The 27,981-nt window shown below is 44.5% G+C and overlaps 2 protein-coding genes across 2 annotated transcripts in view; one reads left to right on the forward strand and one right to left on the reverse strand.

Annotated features, from left to right (window-relative positions):
* Positions 1-1,228: 1,228 nt before the first annotated feature.
* Positions 1,229-20,406, forward strand: GTF3A (general transcription factor IIIA). Its single transcript, XM_012649874.1, has 10 exons — positions 1,229-1,301; positions 9,274-9,632; positions 10,966-11,066; positions 14,872-14,968; positions 15,351-15,439; positions 16,444-16,517; positions 17,644-17,724; positions 18,309-18,538; positions 19,542-19,601; positions 20,142-20,406. The coding sequence occupies exons 1-10, from the start codon at positions 1,229-1,231 to the stop codon at positions 20,307-20,309; spliced, it is 1,332 nt and encodes a 443-aa protein (XP_012505328.1). The 3' UTR covers positions 20,310-20,406.
* The window catches only part of MTIF3 (mitochondrial translational initiation factor 3), a 15,684-nt gene continuing 8,109 nt past the window's right edge, over positions 20,407-27,981 (reverse strand). Inside the window, 4 exon segments of the mRNA XM_012649896.1 lie at positions 20,407-20,495; positions 20,497-20,610; positions 24,164-24,321; positions 26,972-27,435. Coding sequence (XP_012505350.1) covers positions 20,439-20,495; positions 20,497-20,610; positions 24,164-24,321; positions 26,972-27,434 — 792 coding nt within the window. The 5' untranslated portion in view covers position 27,435 and the 3' untranslated portion in view covers positions 20,407-20,438.

Genomic DNA, 27,981 nt, shown 5'->3' on the forward strand with positions numbered 1-27,981 from the left:
CCACATCTGTGGATTCAACCAACTGTGGATCAAAAACACTTGGGAAAAGAGACTGCATATGTACTGAACATGTACAAACTTTTTCTTGTCATTATCCTTTAAACAACACATCATAACGAATATTTACATAGCATTTACAATGTATTAGCTATTAAGTAATCTAGAGATGATTTAAAGTATACAGGAGGATTGCACAAGCTATACACAAATACGATGACAGTACGGTGACATTTTATTTCAGGGACTTGAGCATCCTCAGATTTTGGTGTCCTCGGGGATGCTGGAACCAACCCCCTGTGAATGCACAGGGACAACCGTATATGGGGAGCTCTGAAGGGGAGTGAGGGATGGGCAGGTGTGAGTCAGAAAGGAAGCTCAGCTCAGCCTGGGAGTGGTGAGAAATGAAGCCGGGAGGTAACGCTGGGTCCTCCGAGGCCTTGGAAGCATGCTAGAAAGGAGTTGGCGCGTTATCTTAGGGAACGTGGGATGCCACTGAAATCCCTGGCATTTGGGCAGGATCCCTTGGCAGTGGTGTGGAGAAAGGATTGGAGAGTGTGAGCCCAGTTGCACCTGGAGATCAGCTGCGACCATGGCAAACTGGACCAGGATCGTGGCAGCAGAGGGGAGAAGAGATGGGTGGGTTCCACCCCTAACATAAGCTGAGGAGCCATCCAGAAATGGGGCAAGGGCTGCCTAAAGGTGACTGCTCACCTCTGCCAGGGGCATCTCTGGTGGCTCAGTGGAAAAAAGCTGTCAGAGGAAACTAGCAAACACAAAAATCTTGCCTGTGCTGCGGGTGGAAACTCTGTGTACACTCAAGCACCTGACCCTGTGGGTAATCAGAGAGCAATTACGCATCGCGCACTAGATGGAATCTGGCTACTGTGGGCTAAAATGGATTTGAAGTGGATGGCAGTGATTAAGCACAGGCCTGTGGCAGTACCCTGGTGGGGCAATTACAGACAGCTGCGGGAAAATGCGACTGTCCCACCAAGAGAGAGGAGGGCTAATTAGAGAGGCCAGGCTGAAAGCGCGTGATGAGCTGATAAGAAGGCAAAATGGTACCATGTCGAAAGGCTGTCCACCAGAGGATTCCGGATAAGCAAATGTCCAAGGGGGGTAGTGGGAACATTCAAAGAACAGATGCCGAGAGAGGGTGCAAACTCATCTGATGGTGAAGCTAGGAGCAAAGACAAAGCACAGGTGACAGCACGGGGACCTGTCCTACATGGGCGATTTGACAATCAGCGACTCCTCGAGGCGTCCTGAGACACTGGGGGTCCAGCAAGACCATGGCCCAGGTGAGACTCTGTCTTACTCGATCCAGATGCAGAGAGAGAACTTTTTGTAACCTGGTCTTCCAGCTCACCTTGGCCAACGTGGTAGTGGCCATCCACTCATCCACTTTCTGTCTGGGCTGATATCTGAGAAGCTGTTATTGAAAGCAGCTCGCAGATGGATGGCACTTCATCACTGGCAAAGGTGTTCACACAGATCATACTGATGATGGCGATGAGCGCTAACATTTACTGAGCAATTCTCCTGGGCCGTGCATTTTGCTTTGCATGCTTTGCATGTATTTTCTTGTTTAATCCTCACAAGCTGTTGGGTAGGTACTACTATCCTGGATTGACTGAGGAGGTAGAGAGAGGTTACCGTGCCAAAATCTCATGTGATGCTCGTAACAACTCTGTGAGAGATGCACAGCTGGTCTCCTTGATTTTGTCAGTGAGGCAATGCCGGTTGGGAAGAGTTGCCCAAAGTCACACTCAAGTAGCTAGTGGCTATTGGGGTTCAATCCAAAGGTCTTTCTACTACACCATGTTGCCTATAAAAGAAGAAACAGGCCAGCCATGGTGGCTCACACCTGTAATCCCAGCACTTTGGGAGGCCGAGGTGGGAGGATCACTTGAGGCCAGGAGTTTTATTTATTTATTTTTTTGAGACAGAGTCTTACTCTCTTCCCTGGGCTAGAGTGCCGTGGTGTCAGCCTGGCTCACAGCAACCTCAAACTCCTGGGCTCAAGCGATCCTCCTGCCTCAGTCTCCTGAGTAGCTGGGACTACAGGCAGGTGCCACCATGCCCAGCTAATTTTTTCTATTTTTAGTTGTTTGGCCAATTTCTTTCTATTTTTAGTAGAGACGGGGTCTCGCTCTTGCTCAGGCTGGTCTCAAACTCCTGAGCTCAAGCAATCCTCCCGCCTCAGCCTCCCAGAGTGCTAGGATTACAGGTGTGAGCCACCGCACCCAGCTGAGGCCAGGAGTTTTAGACCAGCCTTGGCAACATAGCAAAACCTTGTCTCTACAAAAAATTTTTTAAAATTGAAACAATTTTTAAAAAAAGGAAGAGAGCACGTGGTTCTGCTTCCTTAAGCTAAAGGTGTGTTTCAGGGACAATGTTCTGGCTCCTTGCCTGACCTGCAAGGACAATGGCCCTCATAACCATGTTGGCTATGCTGGAATCATCTGGGAGAAGTTAACATTGGAAAATAAAGAGTAAAATTGGAATTAAAGATTTTTCCAGAACAGTCCACATTTGAGATATTTCGTCCAGTTATCACCATAAATACACTCATTCTTCTCACACTATGTACAGTAAGTCCTCACTTAACATCAATAGGTTTTTGGAAACTATGACTTTAAGTGAAATGATGTACCTTTGTTCAACATCATTTCATTATAATGTTGATGAGAAAAAAAAACTTCTGCTCCAAGTCATTTTGCTTAAAGTTGCAGTTTCCAAGAATCTACTGACAATGTTAGGTGAGGACTTACTGTATTTGAATTTTGGTTAGAAAGAAACTTGTAAAACGGCTGGATTCTGTGTCAGAGCCCCCCCTTCTGCCAGAACCTCCTTCCGTTCAAGTGTTCTCTCCTTCATGTGAGTTCAGAGCCACCAGACCTACAGTTATTTTGTGGCATGCAAGGCTTTGACTCTATGTGTTAGTTATGTTACATAACATAACTCACCCCCAAAACATAGTGGCTTAAACCAACACACATTTGGGTTAGGAATCTGGACACAGCTTAAATAGCTTTTCTTTCAGGGTCTCTTCCAGGCTACAATGAAGAAGTCAGCCAGGGTTAGGGTCGCATCTGAAGGTTTGACTGGGGCAAGATCCACTTCTAAGCTCACACAGTTGTTGGCAGAATTCAGTTCTTCCACTGCTGCTGACTGGGGGCTTCTGTTCCTAGCTGGCTGTTGGCCAGAAGCCACCATCAAGTCTTTTCCTTGTAGGCTTCTCCAGCAGGGTAGCTTGTTTCCAAAGTATGCAAGCCAAGACGGTCAAGGAGGCAAGGAGGAGAGTCTGCTAGCATGATGCATGTCCCAACCTTGTGTAATCTAATCACAAGAAATAGGCTGCTATTTTTAATTACTTACTATGCTGGGGTCTATGTTAAACACCTTACATGAATTAATTAGCTCTTATAATTCTCACAACCATGTGGCATAGATATTATTATCTTCATTGTTCAGAACATACTAACTTTAGAGGGATTAAATAACTGGCTCAAGGTCAAATCGTAAATGGTAGCACCAGGACTCAAAGTCAGGTCTGCCAAACTTCAAAGCCCATGCGTCTACCCACCACCATCACTGAATTGCCATTTTACCTGAACACCCAAATGCCTCTACCTGCCCCCTTCTTTCTGGTTCCATGGTCACCCCTTCGAGTCCGGACCTCCCACTCTGCTGCCAATGATGGCCTCTTAGTGTGTCTTCCTGTTCCAGGGCTCTCCCGTCTCATCCTTAATGTATGCCCTCTTTCTCTGTAGTACCCTATTTATCCTGTCAAGCTCTGACTTGGAAAATTATTGCTCTCTCCCTCTTTCTTATCACAGACTCATAAAATGTTAGAGCTGGAATTATCACATTTATGTTGCCAAGCTCTAACTCAAAAAATGGCTCACCGTCTCCCTCTTTCCTATCAAAGAATCAAAAATGTCAGAGCTGGAAGAGATTTTGGCTTTCTATTTTGCACAACTTCCTTCTGAAGATAATTTTTCCTAAATTTTTGTGTGGGGAGTGGTAAGAGGGGAGACTGAGATGGATTTCCACATCCCAAGCTCGTAATAAAATCCCAGCAGCTCAGAGGGTGTCAGAAGGTCCAGGCTAGATGGACAGTGGGAGAACTGGGGAGATCTGGAGCCGTCTGGGGAAGAACAGTCCCTGAGCAGAATTCCCTCCACACGCTCGGGGTGGCTCATCTGATATCTGAACACCCCTTTTCTGACGGGATCACGGCTGATCAGGGGATCTAGAGGACCATTTAATATATGCAGGGGTAATAGAAGGGAAGCAGCCTTGGCTCCCGTCAGCTGGGAGGATGGTGGCACCACCCCTGGTGACAGGAAGACCCTGGGGGAAGAGAGGAAGGCAGTTCTGAATGTGTTTGAGGCGTCTGAGGGCGGTGGGTCTCAGACTGGGAATGGAGGCCGTTAGATGAAGCAAGATGACAAAAAAAAGGGGTTGTCGAAGCTGGGTGACGGAACTAAAGGGGTTCTTTGTGCTACTCGCTCCATTTTTGTGCACATTTCAAATTTCTATGATGATAAAAGTGTGAATAGGCAAAAGGAAGAAGAGCACAGACTAATTTTTGCAGCTAACTTGGCTGTGAAGGAAGGAATGAGACCAGGCAATGAATATCGGAACTACAGGGACATTAAAGGGAGTTGTGTGTTTAAAAGATGAGCGAGAGAGAGACTTAAGCATGTTTATTGGCTGAAGGAAAGTATCAGCTAAGAGGGCCTATCAGTCGGCCGTTGCCACAAAATTGCTGCATAACAAACCACCCTGTGACCCAATGGCTTATCATCATTTGCAGTCACAGATCTGTGGGTCAGGCAGCTGCTGGCAGGCGGGTCTGTGCTGGGCTCAGCTGGGACGCCTTCGCCTTGCCCCTCACGCCCCTATTCTCCTTGGGACAGGCTCATGCACAGAGCCTGTGGCAATGGCAGAGCAGAGAGTGACACACAAGCTTTCTCGAGGCCTGAGCTAGGAACCAACCTACGGGGTCAAGGCAAGTCATGAAGATGGGCTCAGGGTCCACGAGTGGGAAAATATCTCCAGCCCCTTTGTGGGAGGAACAAAGTCAGGGGGCAAAGGGCAGCTAGTAAATGCAACTTACCAGCTAGAACGGGCATACCATAATTCTGTCCGTGGTAGCCTTTGAGCTTGACCTTTGTGACCCACAGTCTTATCCTCTCCAGGCTGAAGCTATTGCTATTGGGGCCTGGGTTAGAGCTTGAACCTCAGTTGGGCCAAAGATGCTCTTTCAGGGGCCATTAGCCCCTGGAAGTTAAGGGACCAGATGATGTAAGGTTTGGGCTGCTTGAGTGGAGCCAAAGCCCCTGGAAAGCCACAAGCACAGGGCAGAAACTCAGTCATACAGAGGAAGCTGATCTGCACAGAAAAGAGAAGCGAGACCTGAGACTGTGAGGACTTGAAACCTGGGAGGGCAGGGGATGGGGGAGAAAGAGGGGGAGGAGAGGGAAGGGGAGGGAAGGGAGAGGAGAGAGAGAGCGAGCAACACATGCACAGAGAACATGGATGGAGAGCAAAGGCCAGGCCAAGCGAGGCTGCAGAGGACAGTAGATCGACGCGTGACAGACTGAGAGACAGACCATCTGCAGACAACTCCCCAATCCTGAGGCCTTTTGCAGTCGGTTCAGTGAGATCCCTTTGCATCCTTACACCAAAATCCCTTTTCATTAGATTAGTTTGAGTGTGATTATGTTCCTTGCAATGAAAGATTCCTTGATAAGACGTTCACATAAAATCTTTAAAATTTCACACAATGGGTTCATGGTTATGTTCATTCAACTAACAAATAATAATGTTAGCCTCGCGTGCATGCACGTTACCTTGCTACTAAGGATTCAAAAAGAATATCTCCCAGTCCCTGCCTTTATACAGCTTAAATCAAGATCAGGGAAATAAGACATTATGTCCCTGAATAGTTAAAAATAGCCCAACACATTCTAGGACTGTCTATTCAGTGCTACAGAAAGAAAGGGCCACAAAGTTCAAGGAAAGAAAAGGTGGGTGGGGCTGCAGCCATCAGGTGAGGCTTATCTAGAGGAAGTAGGATTTGAACCGGGCTTGAGCCCACGGTCCCCATTTCCCACCTAAGCACTGTTACCCGAATTGCAAGAAAACGGCGAACAGAAATAAAAATGCTTTGTAGATACCAGTCTTGCAAGCTCAAATCTACAATGTCTCAGATATTTTAGGGAGATGATGCTGGCAGCCACACGCAGGAAAGCCTGTGGAGAGGCTGTTACAGGTGTCAAAGCCCACAGCAAAGAAAAGGCTGACAGAGGGTGAGAGGGAGGAGAGTGGACAGGACAGGTGCAGAAGCCAGCTAGGAAAGGGCAGAGGAAGCAGCAGGTAATCCTGTCAATGGTTTTTCACTCTGAATCAAAGACTTAATTCTCTGCTGTGGGTGGGGACACAGGCATCAGCATTTTCAAAAGCTCCCAGGTGCCTCTCATGTGCAACCAGGGTTGAGAACCACTGTTGTAAGTTTTTGTGGCTGGACACAGAATTACGCCACTGTTGACAGAGAGAACGAGGGCAGAAGGAGGTGTGGCCAGAGGTGGTGAGATTGTTTGACTTACAAATAATGTCGCACTTGAGATGACTGTCTTGATGATCAAGTAAAGAAAAACAACCCACTTGTCATTTAGAAACGTGGGGCACTGGAAAAACACACTGGGGAGAAAACTGCGGAGAGGAAAGAGGTGACACCACGGATCAGTGTGTGGGAAAGAAAAAGAGAAAAAAGCCAACATTCGTTGAGTGTAGGGCATGACTTGGGTGCCATTAGCTGCCTTGCATGGAAAGCTGTTGGCTGGTGGTTAATGTTTCTAGCACAGGGGGTGGCACAAAATATTAGGTTGGTGCAAACGTAATTGTGGTTTTAACATTGTTGACATTTGCCATTTGATACTGAAATACATTCTTAAATAAATGTGGTTATGTTGTACATCATTTTAATGCACATTTCTTGCTTTATGTTGTTTTTGCTAATGACTTATTACTTGCTATTTATTTTATATTTATTTTAAAGTATGGAAAGGATGTTAGACAAAAAGCAAATTTGAGTGATTTACTTATTTGCATTCAAAATGGGTCGTAAAGCAGCGGAGACAACGCATAACACCAACAACGCATTTGGCCCAGGAACTGCTAACGAACATACAGTGCACTGGTGGTTCAAGAAGTTTTGCAAAGGACACGAGAGCCTCAAAGATGAGGAGCGCAGTGGCCAGCCATTGGAAGTTGAAAAGGACCAACTGAGAGCAATTATAGAAGCTGATCCTCTTACAACTACATGAGAAGTCGCTGAAGAACTCAAGGTCGACCATTGTACAGTTGTACATTGTTCAGCATTTGAAACAAATTGTAAGGTGAAAAAACTCAATAAGTGGTTGCCTCATAAGCTGACTGAAAATCAAAAAATGGTCATTTTGAAGTGTTGTCTACTCTTCTTGTGTGCAACAACAGACCATTTCTTGATCGGATTGTGACTGATATGGCAACAAAAAGTGGGTTTTTTATGACAACTGGCGAAAACCAGCTGAGCAGTTGGACTGAGAAGAAGCTCCAAAGCACTTCCCAAAGCCAAATTTGCACTAAAAATAGGCCATGGTCACTCCTTGGTGGTCTGCTGCTGGTCTGATCCACTATAGCTTTCAGAATCCTGGCGAAACCATTACATCTGAGAAATATGCTCAGCAAATCAATTAGATGCACCGAAACGACAACACCTAGAGCCGGCATTGGTCAACAGAAAGGGCCCAATTCTTCACAACAATGCCCGATTGCACGTCATACAACCAACTCTTCAAAAGTTGAACGAATTGGGCTACAAAGTTTTGCCTCATCCACCATGTTCACCTGACCTCTCGCCAACCAACTACCACTTCTACAAGCATCTCGACAACTTTTTGCAGGGAAAACACTTCCACAACCAGCGGGATGCAGAAAATGCTTTCCAAGAGGTCGTCAAATGCGGAAGCACAGATTTTTATGCTACAGGGATAAACAAATTTACTTCTCATTAGCAAAAATGTGTTGATTGTAATGGTTCCTATTTTGATTAATAAAGATGTGTTTGAGCCTAGTTATGATTTAAAATTCACATTCAGGAAGGCAGGAGGGAAGCCATGTGTGTGCCGCACTGCACCAGGGCAGGAGGCCAAGAGAAAGGAGAAGCTCAGAGATTCACCACCCTGGCCCTGATCACAGGGCAGGGCAAGGAGAAAGCCAGAACCAGCCCAAGGGAAACCATTTCAGATTTCCGGAGTTTTAGGGGGGATGTGTGTGGACTTCCCCTTGGAGGCAGGCTGCAGCAGCAAATGAGGAAAGCAACAGGTGGACCCGCATCATAGACACCCTCTCACAGTCCTGTTCTCTTGAGACCGGATGAGACAGGCCTTATCACCATCTTTCCCACTTCCAAGATGAGGAGGCTGAGGATCAGAAGTGGGTATGAAGTGAGGATTCCAGTTCAGGACAGTAAGCCCTGGCTTGTTTTCAAAGCTGCACTTCTGTGCAGGGATCTGTTCATCAGATTAAGACGGGGCTTAATGATTTGGAATGATGGAGGGTGTGAAAAATAAGTACCTGGTGAACATCAGACAATCCATCCTGCCACTGTTATCCAAGGACAGTCTTCAGGCATGGGGTCCTCATAAACCAAGCTACTAGTATTCATTCAGGCCCCTCAACAGTGCCCTTCTCAAATTTTAATATGCACAGAATCATCTGGAGATCTCAATGATTCAAGTAGGTCTGAGACTCGGATTTCTAATGATGCTGATGGTCCACAGACTGCTTTGAGCAGCAAGGCCCCAGGGCAGTGGTTCCCAAACTTTTCTGCACATTTAAATCACCTGGGGAATTTCTAAAACTACTGATGCCTGTTTCCCACCCCCAGAAATTATGATTTAATTGGCTCAGGTATGCTCTGGGCTTTGGGACTCTGAAAAGATCTCCACGCCATACTAACTAGCAGACAAGCTTTGGAACCACTGTCTGATGCTTCCAGCGGAAGCAGGTACCGAGCACGGAAGGAAGCGAATCCACATGGAGCGCAAACCGATAATGTGACAAGAACAGGCCAGCTTAAATTACGTAAGGCTAATGCTTTCTAGAAGGTTGTAGCTGATGGGAAACAAGTTACAGCTAGCAGTGCCTAGGTTTGAGTTGCCTGCCTGCAGAGAACAAGCATCATTCGGTGAGGACCCGGCAGACCCCACCTCTCAGAGCAAGCGGGACGTAGGCCCCCACCGGGCCTTCCGGCGCATGCGCGGATACGCCGCAGGCGTAGGGCGGGGCCTGGCGCCCTGTTCCCGGAAGTGCGCCTGGAGCCCAGGCCCGGCGGGTGGCCGCGCGCCTGGCCCGGGGCGCGGAGGCTGGGCATCCTGGAGCCGCCGGTCTCGGTCGCCGAGGCGGTGTCATCCCTGACCATCGCCGAGGCGTTCGTCGAGGCCGGCGAGAGCCCGGGCGCGCCCTCGCCGCCCCCCGCTCTTCCCAGGAGGTTCATCTGCTCCTTCCCCGACTGCAGCGCCAGTTACAACAAGGTCTGGAAGCTTGACGCGCACCTGTGCAAGCACACCGGAGAGGTAATGAGACGTAGCGTCCAGCCCTGGGGATAGGGAGCGCGGTGGTTCACCGGGTGGGCGCTGCCCGCGCCCTGGGACGGCGCAGGGCCACAGGCCCCGCCTGTGCGTGTGCTCAGCTCTGGTGTCCTGGACTTAGGGAAGGAGCTGAGGATGTGGACAGGAAATTCTAGGACCTTCGTTCTGGGACCACGGTGTCCTTGCCTTAGGGTCGAGGCTTACCAAGCAACCCTTTCCTCTTTGCTCTTGAGTCTTGGCCAGTCAGGCCCCTCCTCATAATCTATAAATAAGTGCACTGTTTGTCGGCCCACTACCACCTGACACCTGCCTAAGCACCGGCCCCGGAGCTGGTACGGAGGATAACTTACATGTACCGGGGGTTATGTGGTTGGATAATGTGAAGTCATCTTTGTTGTCCCTAATCTCACACACTAATTTGACAAACACTTATTGAGTCTACTCCACGACTGGAGCTGTGCGAGGCTCTGTGGCTCCGCCCCTTGTAGTACAGCTCACTCGTGTGTTCCTGTTCACTTGCTTTGCTCCGGGTACTCTCGCTGAGGCCTTGCGCGTCCCTCCTGGGGGCCTTGGTGGTGCGCTTTTCTTAGATACACAAAACTGGTTATTTGGGGGACATGTTTTGGCTTTTCCTATAGGTTCGGAATGGAGTCCCTCCTCCCAACTCCTGGGTCTCAAATGGTGGTTGCAGTTAGAGCTGTGAGCTGTTTTCTTTGCTTCACCCTGGCACCTGTGAGCTTTTTCAGGTGTGTGACATATTTTCCTGTAGCTGTGTTTTAGCACAGACAGTGAGCTTGTCCAGGATGAGGCAGAACCTGCTCTTTCCTCTGCCCTCCTTTTTTTTTTTTTCCCTTTTTTATTTTCTCATCTTAGGGTCCACTTCTAAACCCTAGGCTTTCTTTAGATGGGTTAAATTATGCTGTGGAGGGGATCTGAGCAGACAGGCTATGCTAACAGCAGGTAATCTTCCAGAGGGGGTTGCTGTGGAAGTCTGGTGCCAGGTTAGGAGCCGGTTAACAATGCTGTGTCATTACCGTGAAGGCTGCCTGCTTATTTCAGATGCTGTTCATAGAGCAGATGTCACTGTTATCTGCAGTGACATTGTGAGAAGTTGTGGCATTTATATTGTGTAACTTCATGCAAGAAAACCTTCTCTTGCCTTGGTGTAGCGGTGCTCAACACGCTTTCTGAGTGGACACCATCTCTGGAGAGGGAGTCTCTGGCTTTGCCTACTAGACACTTTCACCTTTTAAATAATAACCAGGATTAATAACTAACCAGGGCAGGATTGACATGTTTTTTCTTTTCTTCCTGCTAGAGACCATTTGTTTGTGACCATGAAGGGTGTGGCAAAGCCTTTGTCAGGGACTACCATCTGAGTCGCCACATCCTGAGTCATACTGGAGAAAAGCCCTTTGTGTAAGTAGAGAACTATTTTTAGGCCTTCGAAGCCGGTGTTTGGTATATAGACCTGGTAAGATTGATTGTTAACTCGTAAGATCAAGAATGTGAGGCTTCATTCATTCTTGTATATAAGAGCAGAATAGATTTTGGATATGTGGAAGAGAATAGGGGTTTGTGGGTCATTTGTGTGTAATAAATTCAGGAGTGAGTTAACCTGAAGTTCTCTTGAGTTTTCGTCCTTTCGTCTCCTCTTAAGATATACAGAAAACAAGAAATCAGGCTAGGAAACACACAGTTCTGACTGGATGGAAAAATGGTTCCCTGTGTTGTCAGGGTCTTTATGAACAGCCCATTCTTTATAAGCTACTGGGATAAGAGACATAAGCATGAAATGGAGCTTTTTATAGTTTATCTTGTATTTCTTAGAATTAGGCCTTTGCACCACTACCATACAAGTGTTAATTTATTCTTCCAGGTGTTGCTGATTATTTCTAAAAGGGCAGAGATACTGCTTTCCTATCAGCTACTTCTTTAAGACAGTGGCTCGCAAATTTGGGGTCCATCAGCATCACCTGAAGAGCTTGTTGAAACACACCTCTGGACCCCACCCCAGAGTTTCTGATTCAGTAGGTGTGGGATGGGGCCGGAGAATCTGCATTTCTAGCAAGTTTCCAGGTGATGCTGGTCTGGTTTACACGCTTTGAGAACCACTAACCGAAACGTTCCATGAAGACATTTAGTTTTCACTGAAAAATCAAAATCACTGTAATAGACGTCCAGAGCTTTACGCAGGGCACCATACAGGAAATAGCTGCACAGCAGTTTTTTCAGATGTTAGGCTTTAATATCATGACTTCGTTGTATGAGACAATTCTTAAGAGCAGTAAGGTTTTCTAATGACCTAAGTTGAATTTCTTTTAGTTTAAAGATGATAATCAATGTGAAGCGTCCAATTCTTGACACAGGACAGACTTCACTGTCACTTTTCCATGTGGAGAGGCCCTGTCTTGGGAGCGTGCTAGCCAGGGGGAGTGTACAGTGCCACAGGTAGCGGACGTCTTTATTTCAGTCCCTGCTCAAGTGAACAGTGTGTCGTCAAAATCAGTGACCCTAAGTGAAGCTTGTTTTATTTCAAAATATAGTTCAACTAGACTAGCAGAGAGTAACCAAAGTGTTCTTCAAAATTGTGCTGGGATATAGTCTTTGACCTGGAAGTTTCACTTTGGGGAACTTACGGATACACTGCACCTGCATTAAACGGATGTACAAGGTCATGTGCAACACCGTTAATAGCAGCAAAATGCTGGGATCAACCCAAATACTCATCAGTGGAGGAAGGTTAACGCATCACATACAGTGGAATACTGTACAGCTAGAAGAATGAGCACAGATGCTCTCTGAAACCATGAGAAAACTGCCAGGGCACACCAATTGAAAAACCAGGGTGCAGAAGAGTCCTCTATAGTGGGATACCTTTTTTTGTGTTAAAAAAGTGCAGGGGGGGCATGTTGGATGGGCAGGAAGAAACTGAATTTGTTCCTGTTTGTATGAAGAAACCCCAAACATTACGTAACAAAACTAAAAACGTTGTCAACCATCTGGGGAGTAGTGGGGGTGTGCCAGTTGGGTAGGGGCAAGATGGAGGAAACACTGCAGCAGGACAGCTCCACGGTGACACTCACACTCCGGGTCCCCGTATCTGGCTGCTCGCTCAACAGTGCTACTTGGCTGTCTCTGTGGCTTCTTAAATTTCATGTGGCCAAAACGCCTCACAGTCCAAACTGAGCTCACCTTTCTTTTTGGTCTTCTCCCCATTCTCGTCCGGGTAGGTGGCCAACTGTCTGTCTAGTGACCCACAGCAAAGCTAAGGCGGCTTCCTGGACCCATCCTTCCCTCCCATCCCCTGCAACAAGTAGGTCATCAGGTTCCGTAACTCGTCCCTCAGACCCCTCCCTGCTCCGGTGGCCCCTCTGTCATCCCAGGCCCCTGCTCCTCACTTGAATGACTGAGTGCTCTCTGCCTGCAGACCGGCCCCTCCCATGGCACCCTCCGGGATGCCTCCCTTCGTAAAGCTGTGCAGTGGTTTTAAGCACTGCTTACGTATGAAGCCCAGAGTGTTGTAAGATGACCTGTGTGATTTGGCCCTTTTCTGCTTATCTTGCCCCATTTGCTTGACTCAGTCATGAAATTGGGGTCCAGCACACCCCCCCACCCCCCAAGTTTTCCAGTCTTTCATACCCCTGCACCTGCCGTTTGTTCCCATCGGGACTCTTCCTAGCCATGTCTTCCTGCCCCATGCTCACATGGGGTTAGATGTCTGTGTCAGGTTTAAGTCAAGGATGACAGGAAACCCAGCGCAAGACAGGCTCTTCTCTTGCGTGACTGAAATGCAGGTTAGGGGCTGGGGGCTCCTTGTAACTGGTCTCTCTGCCATCCTCATCTTGAGGCTTCATCTTCATGGTCCAAGAAGCCTGCTGGAGCCCAGCTGTTGCATAGGCATTCCAGCCGGCAGGAAGGAGGAGAGGGCACAGAGTTGTGCCCCCTTTTTAGACACTTTGTGGGCGTTGAGCAAGATGAGCCAGACCTATCCTGCGTGGCCACCCCCAGTTGCAAGGGAGGCTGCAGGAGGCTTTATGTTGACCACCTGCCCAGCTAGCGCTCAACACTGTCCCTGTGGTGGGGGGCTGGGGGGTTCTGGTGAACCCTGCCCCAGCACCCCTCCCACATGTGGGCCTCCACACCGTGCCTCCCACTGTCTGGTCTTTCTCTGCCTGGCTCTGGGGCTAACATGCCCAATATGAATGTTGTTCAGCATTATTGAGCGATACCTAAGATCAAGGCTCCCCCTGCTTCATCCCTCAGGCTTAGGAAGACTCATCGCAAAAAGCACGTATTTTCTTTAAAAAAAAAAAAAAAATTCACAAAGGATTTAGATCATTCAAGGTCAAGATGCCAAGACAAGGGGAACTGGAATGGCTTGGTGATAGGCCAGGAGGCATAATGGCTTATGTTTTTTGTTTTTTGTTTTTTTTTTGAGACAGAGTCTCACTCTCTTGCCTGGGGCGAGTGCTGTGGCATCAGCCTAGCTCACAGCAACCTCAAACTCCTGGGCTCATGCAATCCTACTGTCTCAGCCTCCCGAGTAGCTGGGACCACAGGCACGCGCCACCATGCCCGGCTAATTTTTTTTTTTTCTACATATATTTTTAGCTGTCCAATTAATTTCTTTTCATTTTTTGGTAGAGACAGGGTCTTGCTCTTGCTCAGGCTGGTCTCGAACTCCTGAGCTCAGAATGATCCGCCCGCCTCGACCTCCCAGAGTGCTAGGATTACAGGCGTGAATGGCTTATGTTTTTACTCTAAGTATCTATTTTACCTCTAATTATAAGCTGAGACCAGATTTTTTTTTTTAAGTCTTTTTGGAAATGAAGTTTACAGTGACATTTCAAGCAGTGTTAAGGTTATCAGATTCTAAACTTAGAATAACTTAAGCATGATTTAAGCCAGAGCAGAGTTTAGGTCTTTGGGACTGGTATTTTCACCTTCCCTTCTGTCCAGTGTGTAAGGGGTGTCTGGTGCAGTGTGCATAATTTCAAAAGCCTAACATAGCAGAGCATCTTGTTCCATGATAGTCATATGTAACAAGTTACATGGTAGGTTGTGAGAGGCCTACCTGGTATGGCTTAACACTCTGGAATTTGCTAAAGGCTATTTTATACTATTTGGAATAATTAGCTCTTATAAAGTGGGAGAATATATGCATCTTAAAACTTTTCTTACCTTGGTTTGTTAATATTTTGGTTTATACAACTTTTTGCAGTTGTGCAGCTATTGGCTGTGACCAAAAATTCACTACAAAATCAAACTTGAAGAAACATTTTGAACGCAAACATGAAAATCAGCAAAAACAGTATGTAGTAAGTATGACTTAAATGCTTAAGTTTTTTTGAATATTTTTTACACTTCCTATGTTTCTAAAGTTTTTATCAACCAAATTTTCCCATCAAATATCTGAATTTAGTCTGCCCTGTCATAATCATAAAGGTTTTATTTTGGAAGCAAACATTGTGTGGATTGAAGTGTATTATTGAGAGACTACCTCAACTGAAACATTTTTGCTTTTTAAAATGTCATTACTCTTTAAAGCTTCTTGAGATAAAGTAGAATTTTACAGTAACTAAATGGGTTGAAAGTAGCAGTTATATAATCTCCAAAATAGTTTTATCTTGCGGGGATTCTGTTATGAACTATTGATTTTTTAATTATTTTTCTCAAGACTAACAAACCTTTACGAAACAGTGCAATTTTGAAGGTTGTAAGAAGACCTTTAAGAAACATCAACAGCTGAAAACCCATCAGTGCCAGCATACCAATGAACCACTATTTAAGTAAGTACTCACGTGGCTGAAAATCTCTTAAATTCTAGATGTGAATGAGATTGAAATGCAAAGGTTGGAAACAAGTGTTCTGAAAGTTTCCTAATCAGTGTTTTCCTGTAAATGTGTACTGTGTGTGCATATTTATATTTAGGGACATTTTAAAAGTTTTAATTTTGCTTTTGTTTCTCTAAAAGAAATATTTTAAAATAATTTGTAAGATTATCACAGTTGTGGTTAAGCTTGAAGGGAAGGCTAAGAAATGACTTACCTATGCAAAGAGCATATTCAAGTATATGAAATGTCATTACAAAGATACTCATTATTCTTGTAGCACAAAACAAAAGCAATTGGACTCAGCCGCAGTTAGAGAGGGACCAGCCGCAGGCTGAACACAAGAGACAAGACCTGGAATGGGCTGGCAGCCCTCTGCGCAGCCTGCTCGCACAGGCTGTCCTGTGCCTCTTAGTTGCTGCGGTGACCATGCCCGGTGCCTGTCCTTGCTTGCAGCTCTGCCACTTGTCCTGATGGCTTCAGCACAGAAGTGGCACGTGCTTTTTACTGTGCACCCAGGGTTGATGCATCTGCTGCTGTGTTCTCGGAACACACAGCCCCTGTGCAGCATCATTAGGAAAACTAGATACAAGCAATTCAGAATGGCAGTGGTGTTGGCCTAAGCCCAGTCAGATAACCTCTTGAAGTATCTTTTCTGTAGCCATGGAAGTAGAGTATATTTTCAGAGGTACAAAAGTGAAAACTGTTCAATTTGGTCACATAAGCAAAAAAAGTAACATGACTGTTCCCTCTCAAACAGTGCATTTCGGTCCAAGGCTGGTCAAATAACTTGAACTTCACTTGTCATTAGGTCTACATTTTATATCTTATTTTTATAGGATGGATTTGGTTGTGGGAAGAGGTGAGACTTTGGTGGGAGAAATAGGACAAAATACCACTTACCCTAAGTGGAGTTCTCTCTGAAAATGGATCAGCTAATACTTCCTGTGTTGCTAATGCAGGTGTACCCAGGAAGGATGTGGGAAGCACTTTGCCACACCCAACAAGCTGAAACGACACAGCAAGATCCACCAGGGTACGTATGGACAGCCCTGGGCGTACTAACTCTGAGGGGCATGCTGAATACTCAGTGCCTTCTATTCCGTGGTCATGTTGAGAAGATAGGACTCCATAGGCAGGGGGACACCATTCTGCTTATTCATATTTTACACTCTTGTCCAAAGAGGCACTGCGTGTGTCCTTCCACTACTCTGTCATTGCATTGCCATTCACAGGTGCCTGGTTACACTTCATACAAGGCTTTGCTGCTTTACCTATTCTTAACTTCTTCTATTTACCACCTATGCTGTTCTTGTCTTTATTGGCTGTTCAAAAGGCTTGGATGATAGTTTGATGTCTTCAGAGCCACCAGATGTTACTTTTTTCAAAAAGACTTGATTATATTAACTACTTGAATCTATTATTCGTTTCCATGAGGATTTTTGATATTCTAATTTCCTAGGTCCTAGAATTTATGATTTTTTTTTAATGTTTTTTTTAAGAGATAAGTAGCTGAGCTTGAGAGGCAGCCTCATCCTTTTTAGTTTCTAGTTGGGTGAAATCAGCCTGGCTGTTATATTGACTGATTGATCCAATTTAAGTGCTTTGCGCATGTGCAGTGTTCAGTATTTTTCTCTGGGTTCTTCTAGTTTATTTTCTTCCTTAGCTGTACTCAGTTTTCTTTTGTGCAGTATAAAACTTACAAGATGGCAAGACTAGAGGGTGGGCACTGTGACTGCTGAGACTTTGGTGGTCTGCCAAGAACAAAGCACCTTAGAACACTTTTGCAAAAAACAGACAAGCACAGGGCAGGAAGGGGAAGGGGAATGGGACTTGGAGACACAGGGGATTAAAGCAGCTGGAGTCCATACATCGCACACCCAACTTCCCGAGAACAGGAGAGGGAAAGGCCGCCATCTTGTGAAGTCTGCTAAGGTAAAACCCTGATGTGAAGCACCTCGCTATGCAATTGTTTGGTTTTACTGTAACGCAAACTTTTCTTAATGTTTATTCCTACCTCTAGAGACTAACAGAATACTGTTGGGAGGTGGAAGAAAAATTATGCAGGAAGGAAAAGTTTCCCTTCTAGTTATGGTCAGTGTTTGCACTGGGTATTGATAAGCAACACACTCACCAACCTACTTTTTTTTTTTTTAAAACAGGCTATGATTGTCAAAAAGGATGTTCCTTTGTGGCAAAAACATGGACAGAACTTCTGAAACATGTGAGAGAAACCCATAGAGGTAAGGCAGGCACGAATGGAGTGACATAAATACCTGCTCCTACAGAACGGATGGGCGCTTTTCCAGAGTGAAACGTTAACTGTGTGCTTTAGAGTAAAAGGGTTTCAATGCGATGGTGCGTGAGGTGCTGGGTGCTAAGGCTGTAGGACAGACGAGCAGGGCCGTGCCAGGTCTCTCAAAGCTAATACCGCCACGCACATGTAGTGGGCTTCAAGGCTGCGGCAGCTGCAGTGTAGAATCTCGGGAGGCACTAGTGCTCTGCAGGACGGTTTGGGAAACGGTGTCCTGCATACTGGAGGACAAGGAAGGAAACCAAACATCTATTTCATTTTCTCAAACCACCCACAGCCACCGTGCTCAGAGCCTCTGCCCCCTGGCAAGTGAACAGTGACTATATGTAATGTAAAGACTTAGAATTGACACAGACTTTCTGGGTGATAAAAACTGGGGTTAGGTTCCTTAGAAATTTCTGATTCGTGTATAGTGACAAGGTTTTAGGCATTGAATGTTACTTAAGTGTTCAGTATTTTTTCTATGTGGTAATAACATCTGGGGAAATTGGTTCAATTTGTCTGTTCCAACAGAGGAAATAACATGTGAAGTATGCCAGAAAACATTTAAACGCAAAGATTATCTTAAGCAACATATGAAAACTCATGCCCCAGACAGGGATGTATATCGATGTCCAAGAGAAGGCTGTGGAAGAACCTACACGACTGTGTTTAATCTCCAAAGCCATATCCTCTCTTTTCACGAGGAAAGGCGTCCTTTTGTGTGTGAGCATGCTGGCTGTGGCAAAACGTTTGCAATGAAAGTAAGTGCTCCTCTCTCATACGCAGTCCTGTAGTCTGTGGCTGTCACACTGGGAGCCTTGGATCCCAGGGTGGGCTCCAGACACACCGTCCACTCTTGCTTCAGCTAGGTGGTTCTTAACTAAAGGCTACAGAACAGCCCGCTTTGCCAAGGCCACTGGTTCTCAAAGTATGGCCCTAGACCAGGAGCGTCAGTCGGGAACTTGGAAATACAGGCTCATGGGCCCACCCTAGACCTGCTGAGTCAGAAACTTGGGTTGGGACCAGAATCTGTTTGAACAAACCCTTCAGGGGATTCTTACGCGTTCTAAAGATGAGAACCAGCGGCCTTGGTATCACACACTGACTATGCATAAGAGCATGCTGATGCTTCAGGTGTCCTCTTAGACCCCCACTATCTAGGGACTGAGAGTGGGAATGGGTGGCAAGGAGACCAGGGAACACAGAACCGTGGGATCTGCTCCAGGTTCCGGCAGCCAGCCAGGTAAGGACACCGCACGCAGTGGAGGGGCCTGTGCAGTTCTGCAGACTCACTCTGGGTGGTTCTTACCGCGAATCTTAGTGAAGACTCACTCGGCAGAGGTCCAAATCATTAGAAGACAATGGGAGCTGATGGTGGTCGCTTTATTATCAAAGACAAGACGTTGGTCAGATTTCCCGCTGGTGTTTATGAACACTGCTTAAACTGACGCAGTTAAAGAACCTCCTTCGGCTTGGAATAGTTCCCTTACAACAGGTTCCCTTCCTTACAAAAGAACTAAGATGCCACTGGTGGTTGGGATTATATAAATTCCTAACCTGGATCCTTAGAAAAGGTAATGATTTTCAGGATTTGAGGAAGAAATCCTTCCTTAGCTCTGGTGGGGCATTAGGCAGTCACATCCCTCAACAGCACATAACAGAAAGAAGGCTGAAATTTTAAATAACTCATGGTGTTTTCATATTAATAGACACCAAATGTCAATGTTTTTAAAACATAACTTTTTTCTTTTTCTTTCATTGTAGCAAAGTCTCACTAGGCATGCCATTGTACATGATCCTGACAGGAAGAAAATGAAGTTCAAAGTAAGTTGGAACTTCCTAGGCAAGCTATTTCTTTAAAACAGAAATTATTTAGGGCCTGGCTGTAGTGGCTCACGCCTGTAATCCTAGCACTCAAAGGGGCTGAGGTGGGAGGATCTCTTGTGCTCAGGAGTTGGAGACCAGCCTGAGCAAGAGTGAGACCCCCTTGCTACAAAACATACGAAAAAATAGCTGGACGTGATGCTGCGCATCTGTACTCCCAGCTGCTTAGGAGGCTGAGGCAGGAGGATCGCTTGAGCCCAGGAGTTTGAGGTTGCTGTGAGCTGTGATGATATCACTGCACTCTAGCTGGGGTGACAGAACAAGACTCTGTTTCAAAAAAAAAAATAATTAATTAAAAACCAGATGGAGTCTGTTGGGAGTATTTTCAACTGCTGGGTGAGTCTGCACTACTACTGAAGACTTGTCTTTCTTAAAAGGAGTGTTGTGTATCTATACCTGGTGGTACATATAACTATTGTAAAATTAATTCACATAATTTTGATTTTTATTTCTAATTATCTATCTTCTTTATTCCCAAAGGTAAAAAAATCTCGTGAAAAACGAAGTTTGGCTTCTCATCTCAGTGGATATATCCCTCCTAAAAGGAAACAAGAAGAGCAAGGCTTACCTTTCTCTAAAAACAGAGAGTTACTGAACTGTGTGAAAGACCGGGTGCTCGCCACGGTTACAATACTTACCCGCAACTAAATATCAACTGCATTGTTTGGAGGACCACAGACCAATGAGCTCAGCTATTTTCTCTCAGAAGCATATTTTCCTTTATTAAAATCACAGCTGTAGAACATTTGAACCTTTATTCATTTCCATTTTCTTTGTTCAAAGTGTCTTTTTTCTGGGTTTGTTGAATTTCTGTATATTCATTCTCTTCCTTTTTGGTTAAAGGACGAAGAACACACATTAACGCTTTTCCTCCCTTAATAGGTTGTGGCTTGGATGAGAAAGTAGCCATTCCAGGCATTGTCTGGAGTATTCGATTAAATATCTCCTCCTAAAAAAAGGAAAACAGCCAAAGATTAATTTAAAATCACTGTCTTTGATGCTTTCTAGTACTAATGCTCTAATACTCACAAAAACCCCAGCATTCTTGAGTTGCTATTTAAGTGATTAGCAAATCAATTCATACATAATCTGGTTGATTGAAATCTGTACTGACGCACTGAAAGCTGAATAGTTTTAAATCTCCACTGTCATGGCACTAAGGGGCTACATTTGGCCCCAGACTACCCTCTACCCAAAACAAGTACAAAGCACGGGGTTTAGACATCAATAAAATAACTCCTTATCCCAAAAATTGTTAGCCGAGTGCAGTCCCCAACACTCACTCTACCACTAACACAGAATCACTTGGAATGATTAAAAAAAAAAAAAGAGAGACGAGCTCAAGAAATTCTGGATTGGCTGGGACTAATCCCCTAAGTCAGCAATCCCCAACCTTTTTGGCACCAGGGACTAGTTTCATAAGACAATTTTTCCACGGACCTGGGGGAGGGGGGATGATTCAAGCACGTTACATTTATTGTGCACTTTATTTCTGTTGTTATACTGTAATATATAATGAAATAATTACACAGCTCACCATAATGCGGACTCAGTGGGAGCCCTAAACTTGTTTTGCTGGAACCAGACAGTCCCATCTGGGGGTGATGGGAGACAGTGACACCCAAAGTGTGTTGCTTATGTCCAGTCTACTCCGTAATCTTGTTTCGGTTGCTGTCACTGCAGAAAACCCGGCTTCACAAATAGGATGTTGGAAATGGAAAGAGGCTTTTCAGTGCTTTTGTGGCAATCTCGGGATATTCCACCTTGACTTTAATCCAGAACATATGGAGATTTGAAGTTGTCTCAAACATACTTTTAAGGCCACCGTCATCTGTGATCTCAAGCAGTTGATCCTCATCTAGCACAAAGTCAATTCACCTGGCTTATTCACAAATGGGTCACGGATCCATTCCTTCCCAGATCAGGGTCTTTTGTGACCAGGAAGCAATGCTCAAACTCTTCTGAAAGCTGACATAGGTGATCATGCACCAGCTGGGAGAAAGAAGGCCCTGGCTCAGTCTCTTTCAAAATCTCTGCTAATGTTTGAAACATAAAAATCCCAGTGTTCACTTGTCACCTCCATAATTCTAGTTTGGCCTTTGAAGGCAGGCACTTTATCTGCCAACTTGAACACAGTTGTCATTCTCCCCTGAAGTGACAGATTTTGTTGATCAGGTTGAATATGTCGCACAGGTAAGGAAGTTTTGTGACCCATTCTGTGTCACCGAAATGTGCTGCCAGTGGCAACTGTTTTCTAAAAGAAATCTCTGGAGTGGCTCTTGTAACTCAAAGACTCTGTCTGGTGACCTACCTTTAGAAAGCCACCTCACTTCTGTGCATAAGAGAAGATGTGTGTGCTCTGCGTCCACCTCCTCACAGAGCTGTGCGAACAGACGTGAGTTAAGGGCACGTACTTTAATGTGGTTGATAATTTTAATCACATCCTGTAAAACGTTTAGTTCAGGTGACATTTTTTGGCTAGCCAGCATTTCTCTATGAATGATGCAGTGCATAGACTCACATTCAGAAGCGACCTCCTTGACCCAAGCAGTGAAACCAGAAAGCCGTCCAGTCATGGCAGCCGCACCATCTCTGCATATACTGACACAAAATGACCGATTCATTTAAAGACTTGAATAGTTCTGCAGCTGTGGTGTTGGATGGCAACAAAAGCGCACATAACATCCTCATGCACATCCTCCTGAAAAATATATCGCATGAAAACAAGCATCGCTGCCTTGTCAATGTCCACAGACTCATCAACCTGGATTACATACCATGTAACTCATTAATCCTAACAATTGTGCCTCAATATCCTCTGCTATTTCATCAGTTCGTCTAGTTACGGTGCTAGCTGAAAGAAGAACACATGCCCCCTTTTGAACTACAGCGTCTCCTAAAAGTTCACGGCAAATGTCCTTAGCAGCAGGCAGGATCAACTCTTCACCAATAGTAAAGGGCTTCTTAGCTTTGGCAATGTGGTTAGCCACTAAGCATGATGCTCTCTCAGTGCAGACACACTAATGAAGTGGTGGCCTTCAATAATTGCTTCTGTTCTTCATGTTCATGTTTTTTTCTTTTGAAAAACTCCAAAGGCTTGTTTTTTAATGCAGGGTGCTTGGTCTCCATGTGGCGAAGCAGTTTTGAAGGTTTCATGGCTTCACTGGACAGCTGGTCACCACATATTATACACAGGGGGCTTGAAAAACGTGAATCACCTATTGCAATGAACCCATAATTAAAGTAGGACTCTTGGTATTTTCTTACCAATGCAGCTTTTGTTTTGTTGGCAGTCTTAGAGTCTTCTGCTGTGTCATCATTGGGTCTTTCCCCCTTTTCAAAGCTCTCTGGTGACCTTTGCTTTTTACTCATTTTTGCTAGGGTTAGCTTGTGGGCTTAGCAAAACTGTGACTGAGACAAGTGCACAGTGTGGGAAAGAGGCGCAGATGGAAGTGGTAAATAAAATAATGGGTGGGCCACACGAAGACTGAAGTGTCAGACTTTAACTTAAAGCCTGCCACCAGATGCAGCTTTACAACTGATGTAAGATGCTTACTTGCTACTATATAACCTGCCACCAGATGCAGCTTAATTGTCACTTGCCACTCACTGGTAGGGTTTTGATGTAAGTCTGCAGGCAATTAATTTATTATGGTTTTTGTGCAGTCAAACCTCTCTGCTAATGATAATCTGTATTTGCAGCCACTCCCCAGCGCGTCACCACCTCAGCTCCACCTCAGATCATCAGGCATTAGATTCTCATAAGGAGCCGCAACCTAGATTCCTCAAATGCGCAGTTAACAGTAGGGTTCACGCTCCTATGAGAATGTAATGCCACCGCTGATCTGACAGGAGGTGGAGCTCAGGCAGTGATGCAAACGACAGGGAGTGGCTGTAAATACAGATGAAGCTTCCCTCGCTTGTCCACTGCTCACCTCCTGCTGTGTGGCCTGGTTCCTAACAGGCCATGGACTGGTACCAGTCCACAGCCCAGGGGTTGGGGACCGCAGACCTGAGTGATTCTACCGTGAAGCTAAGGTTCAAAACCACTGGACTAATGCTGTCCGTAGTGGGTAATAAAGTTATCTAACTTTAAAAGTGAAATAGATATTCCATAAAGTTATCCTGGGATTGTAAACTGATATATACTTTATAGAAGACAGTTTGACTATATAATGCTTCTCATAAGTATAAAGAGGAAACAAAAGACAAATCTATATAAAGTTTCTAGCTTTCCTATTTAAAGGTTAGTCTACACTTTGTAAAAAAGAATAGTATATAGCTTTTACATTATAAATACATTGTTTTCATATGGCAAGATATGCTATACTAGAAAACGTATACAAAGTATGCTTATGTTTTAAAAACCAACTGGAAAGCTGATATCATGGGGTAGATTTACCAGTTACTTTTCTTCACCTTTAAAGTTTTCAGATTTTCTACAACTATATTTTTAGATTAGAAAACAAAACAAGCAGTCACTCATAACTGCCTTTACTTACCATTTTATTTTCTGGCTCATCTGTGTTTTTCCCTTTCTTTATAGTAATTTGAACTTTGTATTTTTTCTCAATCCACTGCTGAATCTGTTTACTCTTCGTGTCCAAATCATGTTGCCCAATATTTGAAGAGAAAGTTAGCTCCTTCGTCAGGGTTGGTCCTAGTTTGAAACAGGAAGATATGGTGCTATTGACTAGTCTGCTGTGAAACCTGAACTTTCCCATATGCACTTCACAGAATAGTTGGTTACCCACCTAACGGTCCTCTCGTATGACTTTCAGTTTCACACACCAGTAAACACTTTTTTAAATGGGGGAGATAAACATAAAGGTACCAATTTTTGACCTGCCAGGTAAGGGTATTTATTTAAAATCTAAAATGCTTCCATTTATTGTTAATCGTCAATAAATGGAATGATGAAAGAACATCAAAACAATGGTTGTTTAAAAGAACAAAGTTCAGCTTTATTATAAACTTAATTTCTCTTATTTCTCTTTCTGATGGAGGTCAGTGTCTGGGGAGTACTCTTCTCATTCACTCCCCTTCTGATGCTCTCCTTGCTACTAAGGGTCAGCCAGACTGTGTCAGCCGGGGAAGCTCCCTATGTCCTGTGTCCATGCACTGTGTCTCTGGAAGTCCTGCCTATTAGAAAATTATTTTACAGGGAAGGATCAGACTACTCAATAAAGGTGTTGGGACAACTGAGAGTTTTCTGATGGGAAAAAGATCTCCCTATCTAATGGTCTACAGGTGAAAAATGCAACTTTAAAACAAACAGAAGAAAAGAATAGTTTATGACTTCAGGATAGGGGAAGGAGTTCATTAAGAAAAAGACTGATAATTTTCCCATCTCAAAAATGGGACTGTGTAATAAAAGGCAAAGTCAAAATATACCTGGGATAAAGTTGTATCACAGTAAAGAACCCTATAAATCAGAAAGAAAAATAAACCATCTAAGAAAAATAAAGGAATATGAATAGGCAACTCAGAAAAAAAACTCAGATCCTGAAAGGAAATACAAATTAAAACAATAAAATATGGTTTCTCATCATCGGCATGACAAAAACTAGAGTACCACAGTACCAGGTATGGATGAGGATGTAGAGAAAGAAATGTCATACACTGCTAAGGAGAGCAGTTTGACCCACTTAGGTTCAGAGACCCTAGAATATGCACCAGTGTTCATAACAAAAACTGAGAACAAGCCCAGGGTTCATGGAAATGCATTAAATTGATGATATATTCTTGCAATGAAATGTCATAGGTATTAATATAATACATTAGCTACACCTATTACATAAACATGGATCTTGAAAACAACAGTACACCATCTTTTTTTTACACATACAAAATAATACATACTGTCTACAAATACATCTGTATGTAACTGGAGTTTAACAACATGGGCTGGAGTTTAACACGCTGAAAGCACGAGTGGGCAGGGGCACCTCTAGGAGGGAGGACAGGACAGGAGAAGGGAGTATAGAAGACTCAATTTCTCTGTAATGTTTTGTTTAAAACATTGAAAGTGCAACAATGTTAACACTTGTTCATTTGGATGATGGGTGATATAGATTACCCATCATTATCTTTTCCTATATGCTTTTACATCATTTTTTTTTTTTTTGAGACAGAGTCTCACTGTGTTGCCCGGGCTAGAGTGCCGTGGCGTCATCCTAGCTCACAGCAACTTCAAACTCCTGGGCTCAAGCAATCCTCCTGCCTCAGCCTCCCGGGTAGCTGGGACTACAGGCATGCGCCACCATGCCCGGCTAATTTTTTCTATATATTTTTAGTTGGCCGATTAATTTCTTTCTAATTTTAGTAGAGACGGGGTCTCGCTCTTGCTCAGGCTGGTCTCGAACTCCTGAGCTCAAACAATCCGCCCGCCTCGGCCTCCCAGAAAGCTAGGATTACAGGCCTGAGCCACCGTGCCCGGCCATAAGCATCATTTTTTAAAAAGCTTTTTTATTTCCCCATGGTTGGTCTCTTCTGAATATTTTTTGTTTTCCAGTCAACCTCCTTGTTGTTAAATGTGGCTTTACAAAACTAAGTCACAGATAATGTGTGGTTTTCTCAAGGTGCACAACCTCATGACAGCAGCTTTGGGACCATCTACCAACTCCTGTCCCACTGTGCTGTCCATTGAACAATCATTCATAACGATCAGCACTTTTTAGGAACTGTGAAAAATAAACATCTTCACTTAATATACAATTCATGGCTTCTGTGAGGCTTAAATAATAAATGCCTCACGAGCTGATTGGCCAAATATGGAAATGAGTTTTACTAGCGATATTGTAACAAAATACTTTGGCATGAGAGATGCTCTATGAATCACTTCAGAGTTTAAAAGGTCCTTCCAGATAATTAACCAAACATCTCCACTTTAGAAATGAGGGGGAAAAAAAACACCCCAAAGGACAGAGGTTAAATGAACAGCCCAAGAAAGGGCAAGGAACTCAAATCCATCCCTTGGAATCTCATTCCATTTCACCCATTAGCTACCCTGCTCTAGGGACAAGGCTACAGACCAGAGAGAGAAAAGAGTTTCCATCATTTTGGTTCGTTCACCTTGTTTCTCCCTCATTTTACACAGGTTTAAAGGAAGAGACAATGGACATGGTATCAAGGAAAAAAGGAACAGAAATAAGGGATGGAAGAGAAAGAGACACTGGGGATGGTGGCAGAACTATGAATTTGCCAGTTTCTCATTTCCCCATTGTCACAGGCTCCTTGGTAAATACCAGAATTTAAACTGCTGACTTTAAGTCCTAAATGATTCAGGGAGCAAATGGCAAAATACCTACCAGTTTTTGGTCTAGCCTTCTCCCTCTCTCTCAGCCTCAGCCGTTCTTCGTGAATCTGTATCCCTGTCATGAGCTGGTACTCCGGGGGCTCCGCGCTGGGATTCCTTTGCACCAGCCTCAGGTCTCGCTCATCCAGGAGTCTGATCACATCTGCTCGGTGCATGTTTCCCAAATCATTGCCCTTCTCATCAAGTACGTGAATAATTCGCTCATTAATTTTTCTTCCAATGTTACTAAAAGTGGTTCCATCCTTTTTTTTCTTTTTTCTCTCGTCCTGGATGTCTTGGATGGTGCTAAAAGCCTTTGAATGAATTAGGAAGGACAGCCTTGGGGCAGAAGCAGCAGGGAACAATTGTGCTGGTGCTGTCTTTTGCACAATGTGTTTACCCAAACATCTTCTAATGCAATTATTTTCAGCCTTTATGGTTTGTAGAGTTAACCTATTTAGAAAAAGAGCAGCCATCCTAAAAAAATAGTAAGAAAAGTTCATTAAAATTCAATTACTTATCCCGTGGTCTTGATACAGTGGTACATGGCAGGGCATGTGAGAGGCTGCAGAGACTACGTTATCTCTTAAGTGTTAAGGAGATGCTGTTCCCTGGACTACCAGATCCATGCACAGGAAAGCTACATCAACAAGGCAGACTACTGGGTGACCTTTGGCCAGGCTAACTCATGATGGCACTGTCCCCAGCATAAGTGATTATTAGAATAAGTCGGATTTTCACAGTGCTTTGGTTTTCCATTTTTTTCTTCTGTACACATGATTTCGTTTGACTCTATTTCCCATGGATCTTGTAGCACTAACTACAAAAGCAAATATCATCTTGAGGATTTATTTATGAGAATGTAGTATATAAAATGATGGTGATTCATGAATACCAATTCATAAAATTTCAGTACAATTAACTGTTAACAATTTATCAACATATCTGATGACATACAAAAGATAAGAATACTATTATGGGAAAGGGGACTCTCCAAGAAGGAAGCTGACCCACTGGAAGAAC

Source organism: Propithecus coquereli, unplaced genomic scaffold (assembly GCF_000956105.1).
Source record: "Propithecus coquereli isolate 6110/MARCELLA unplaced genomic scaffold, Pcoq_1.0 Scaffold306, whole genome shotgun sequence".
Classification (NCBI taxonomy): Eukaryota; Metazoa; Chordata; class Mammalia; order Primates; family Indriidae; genus Propithecus; species Propithecus coquereli.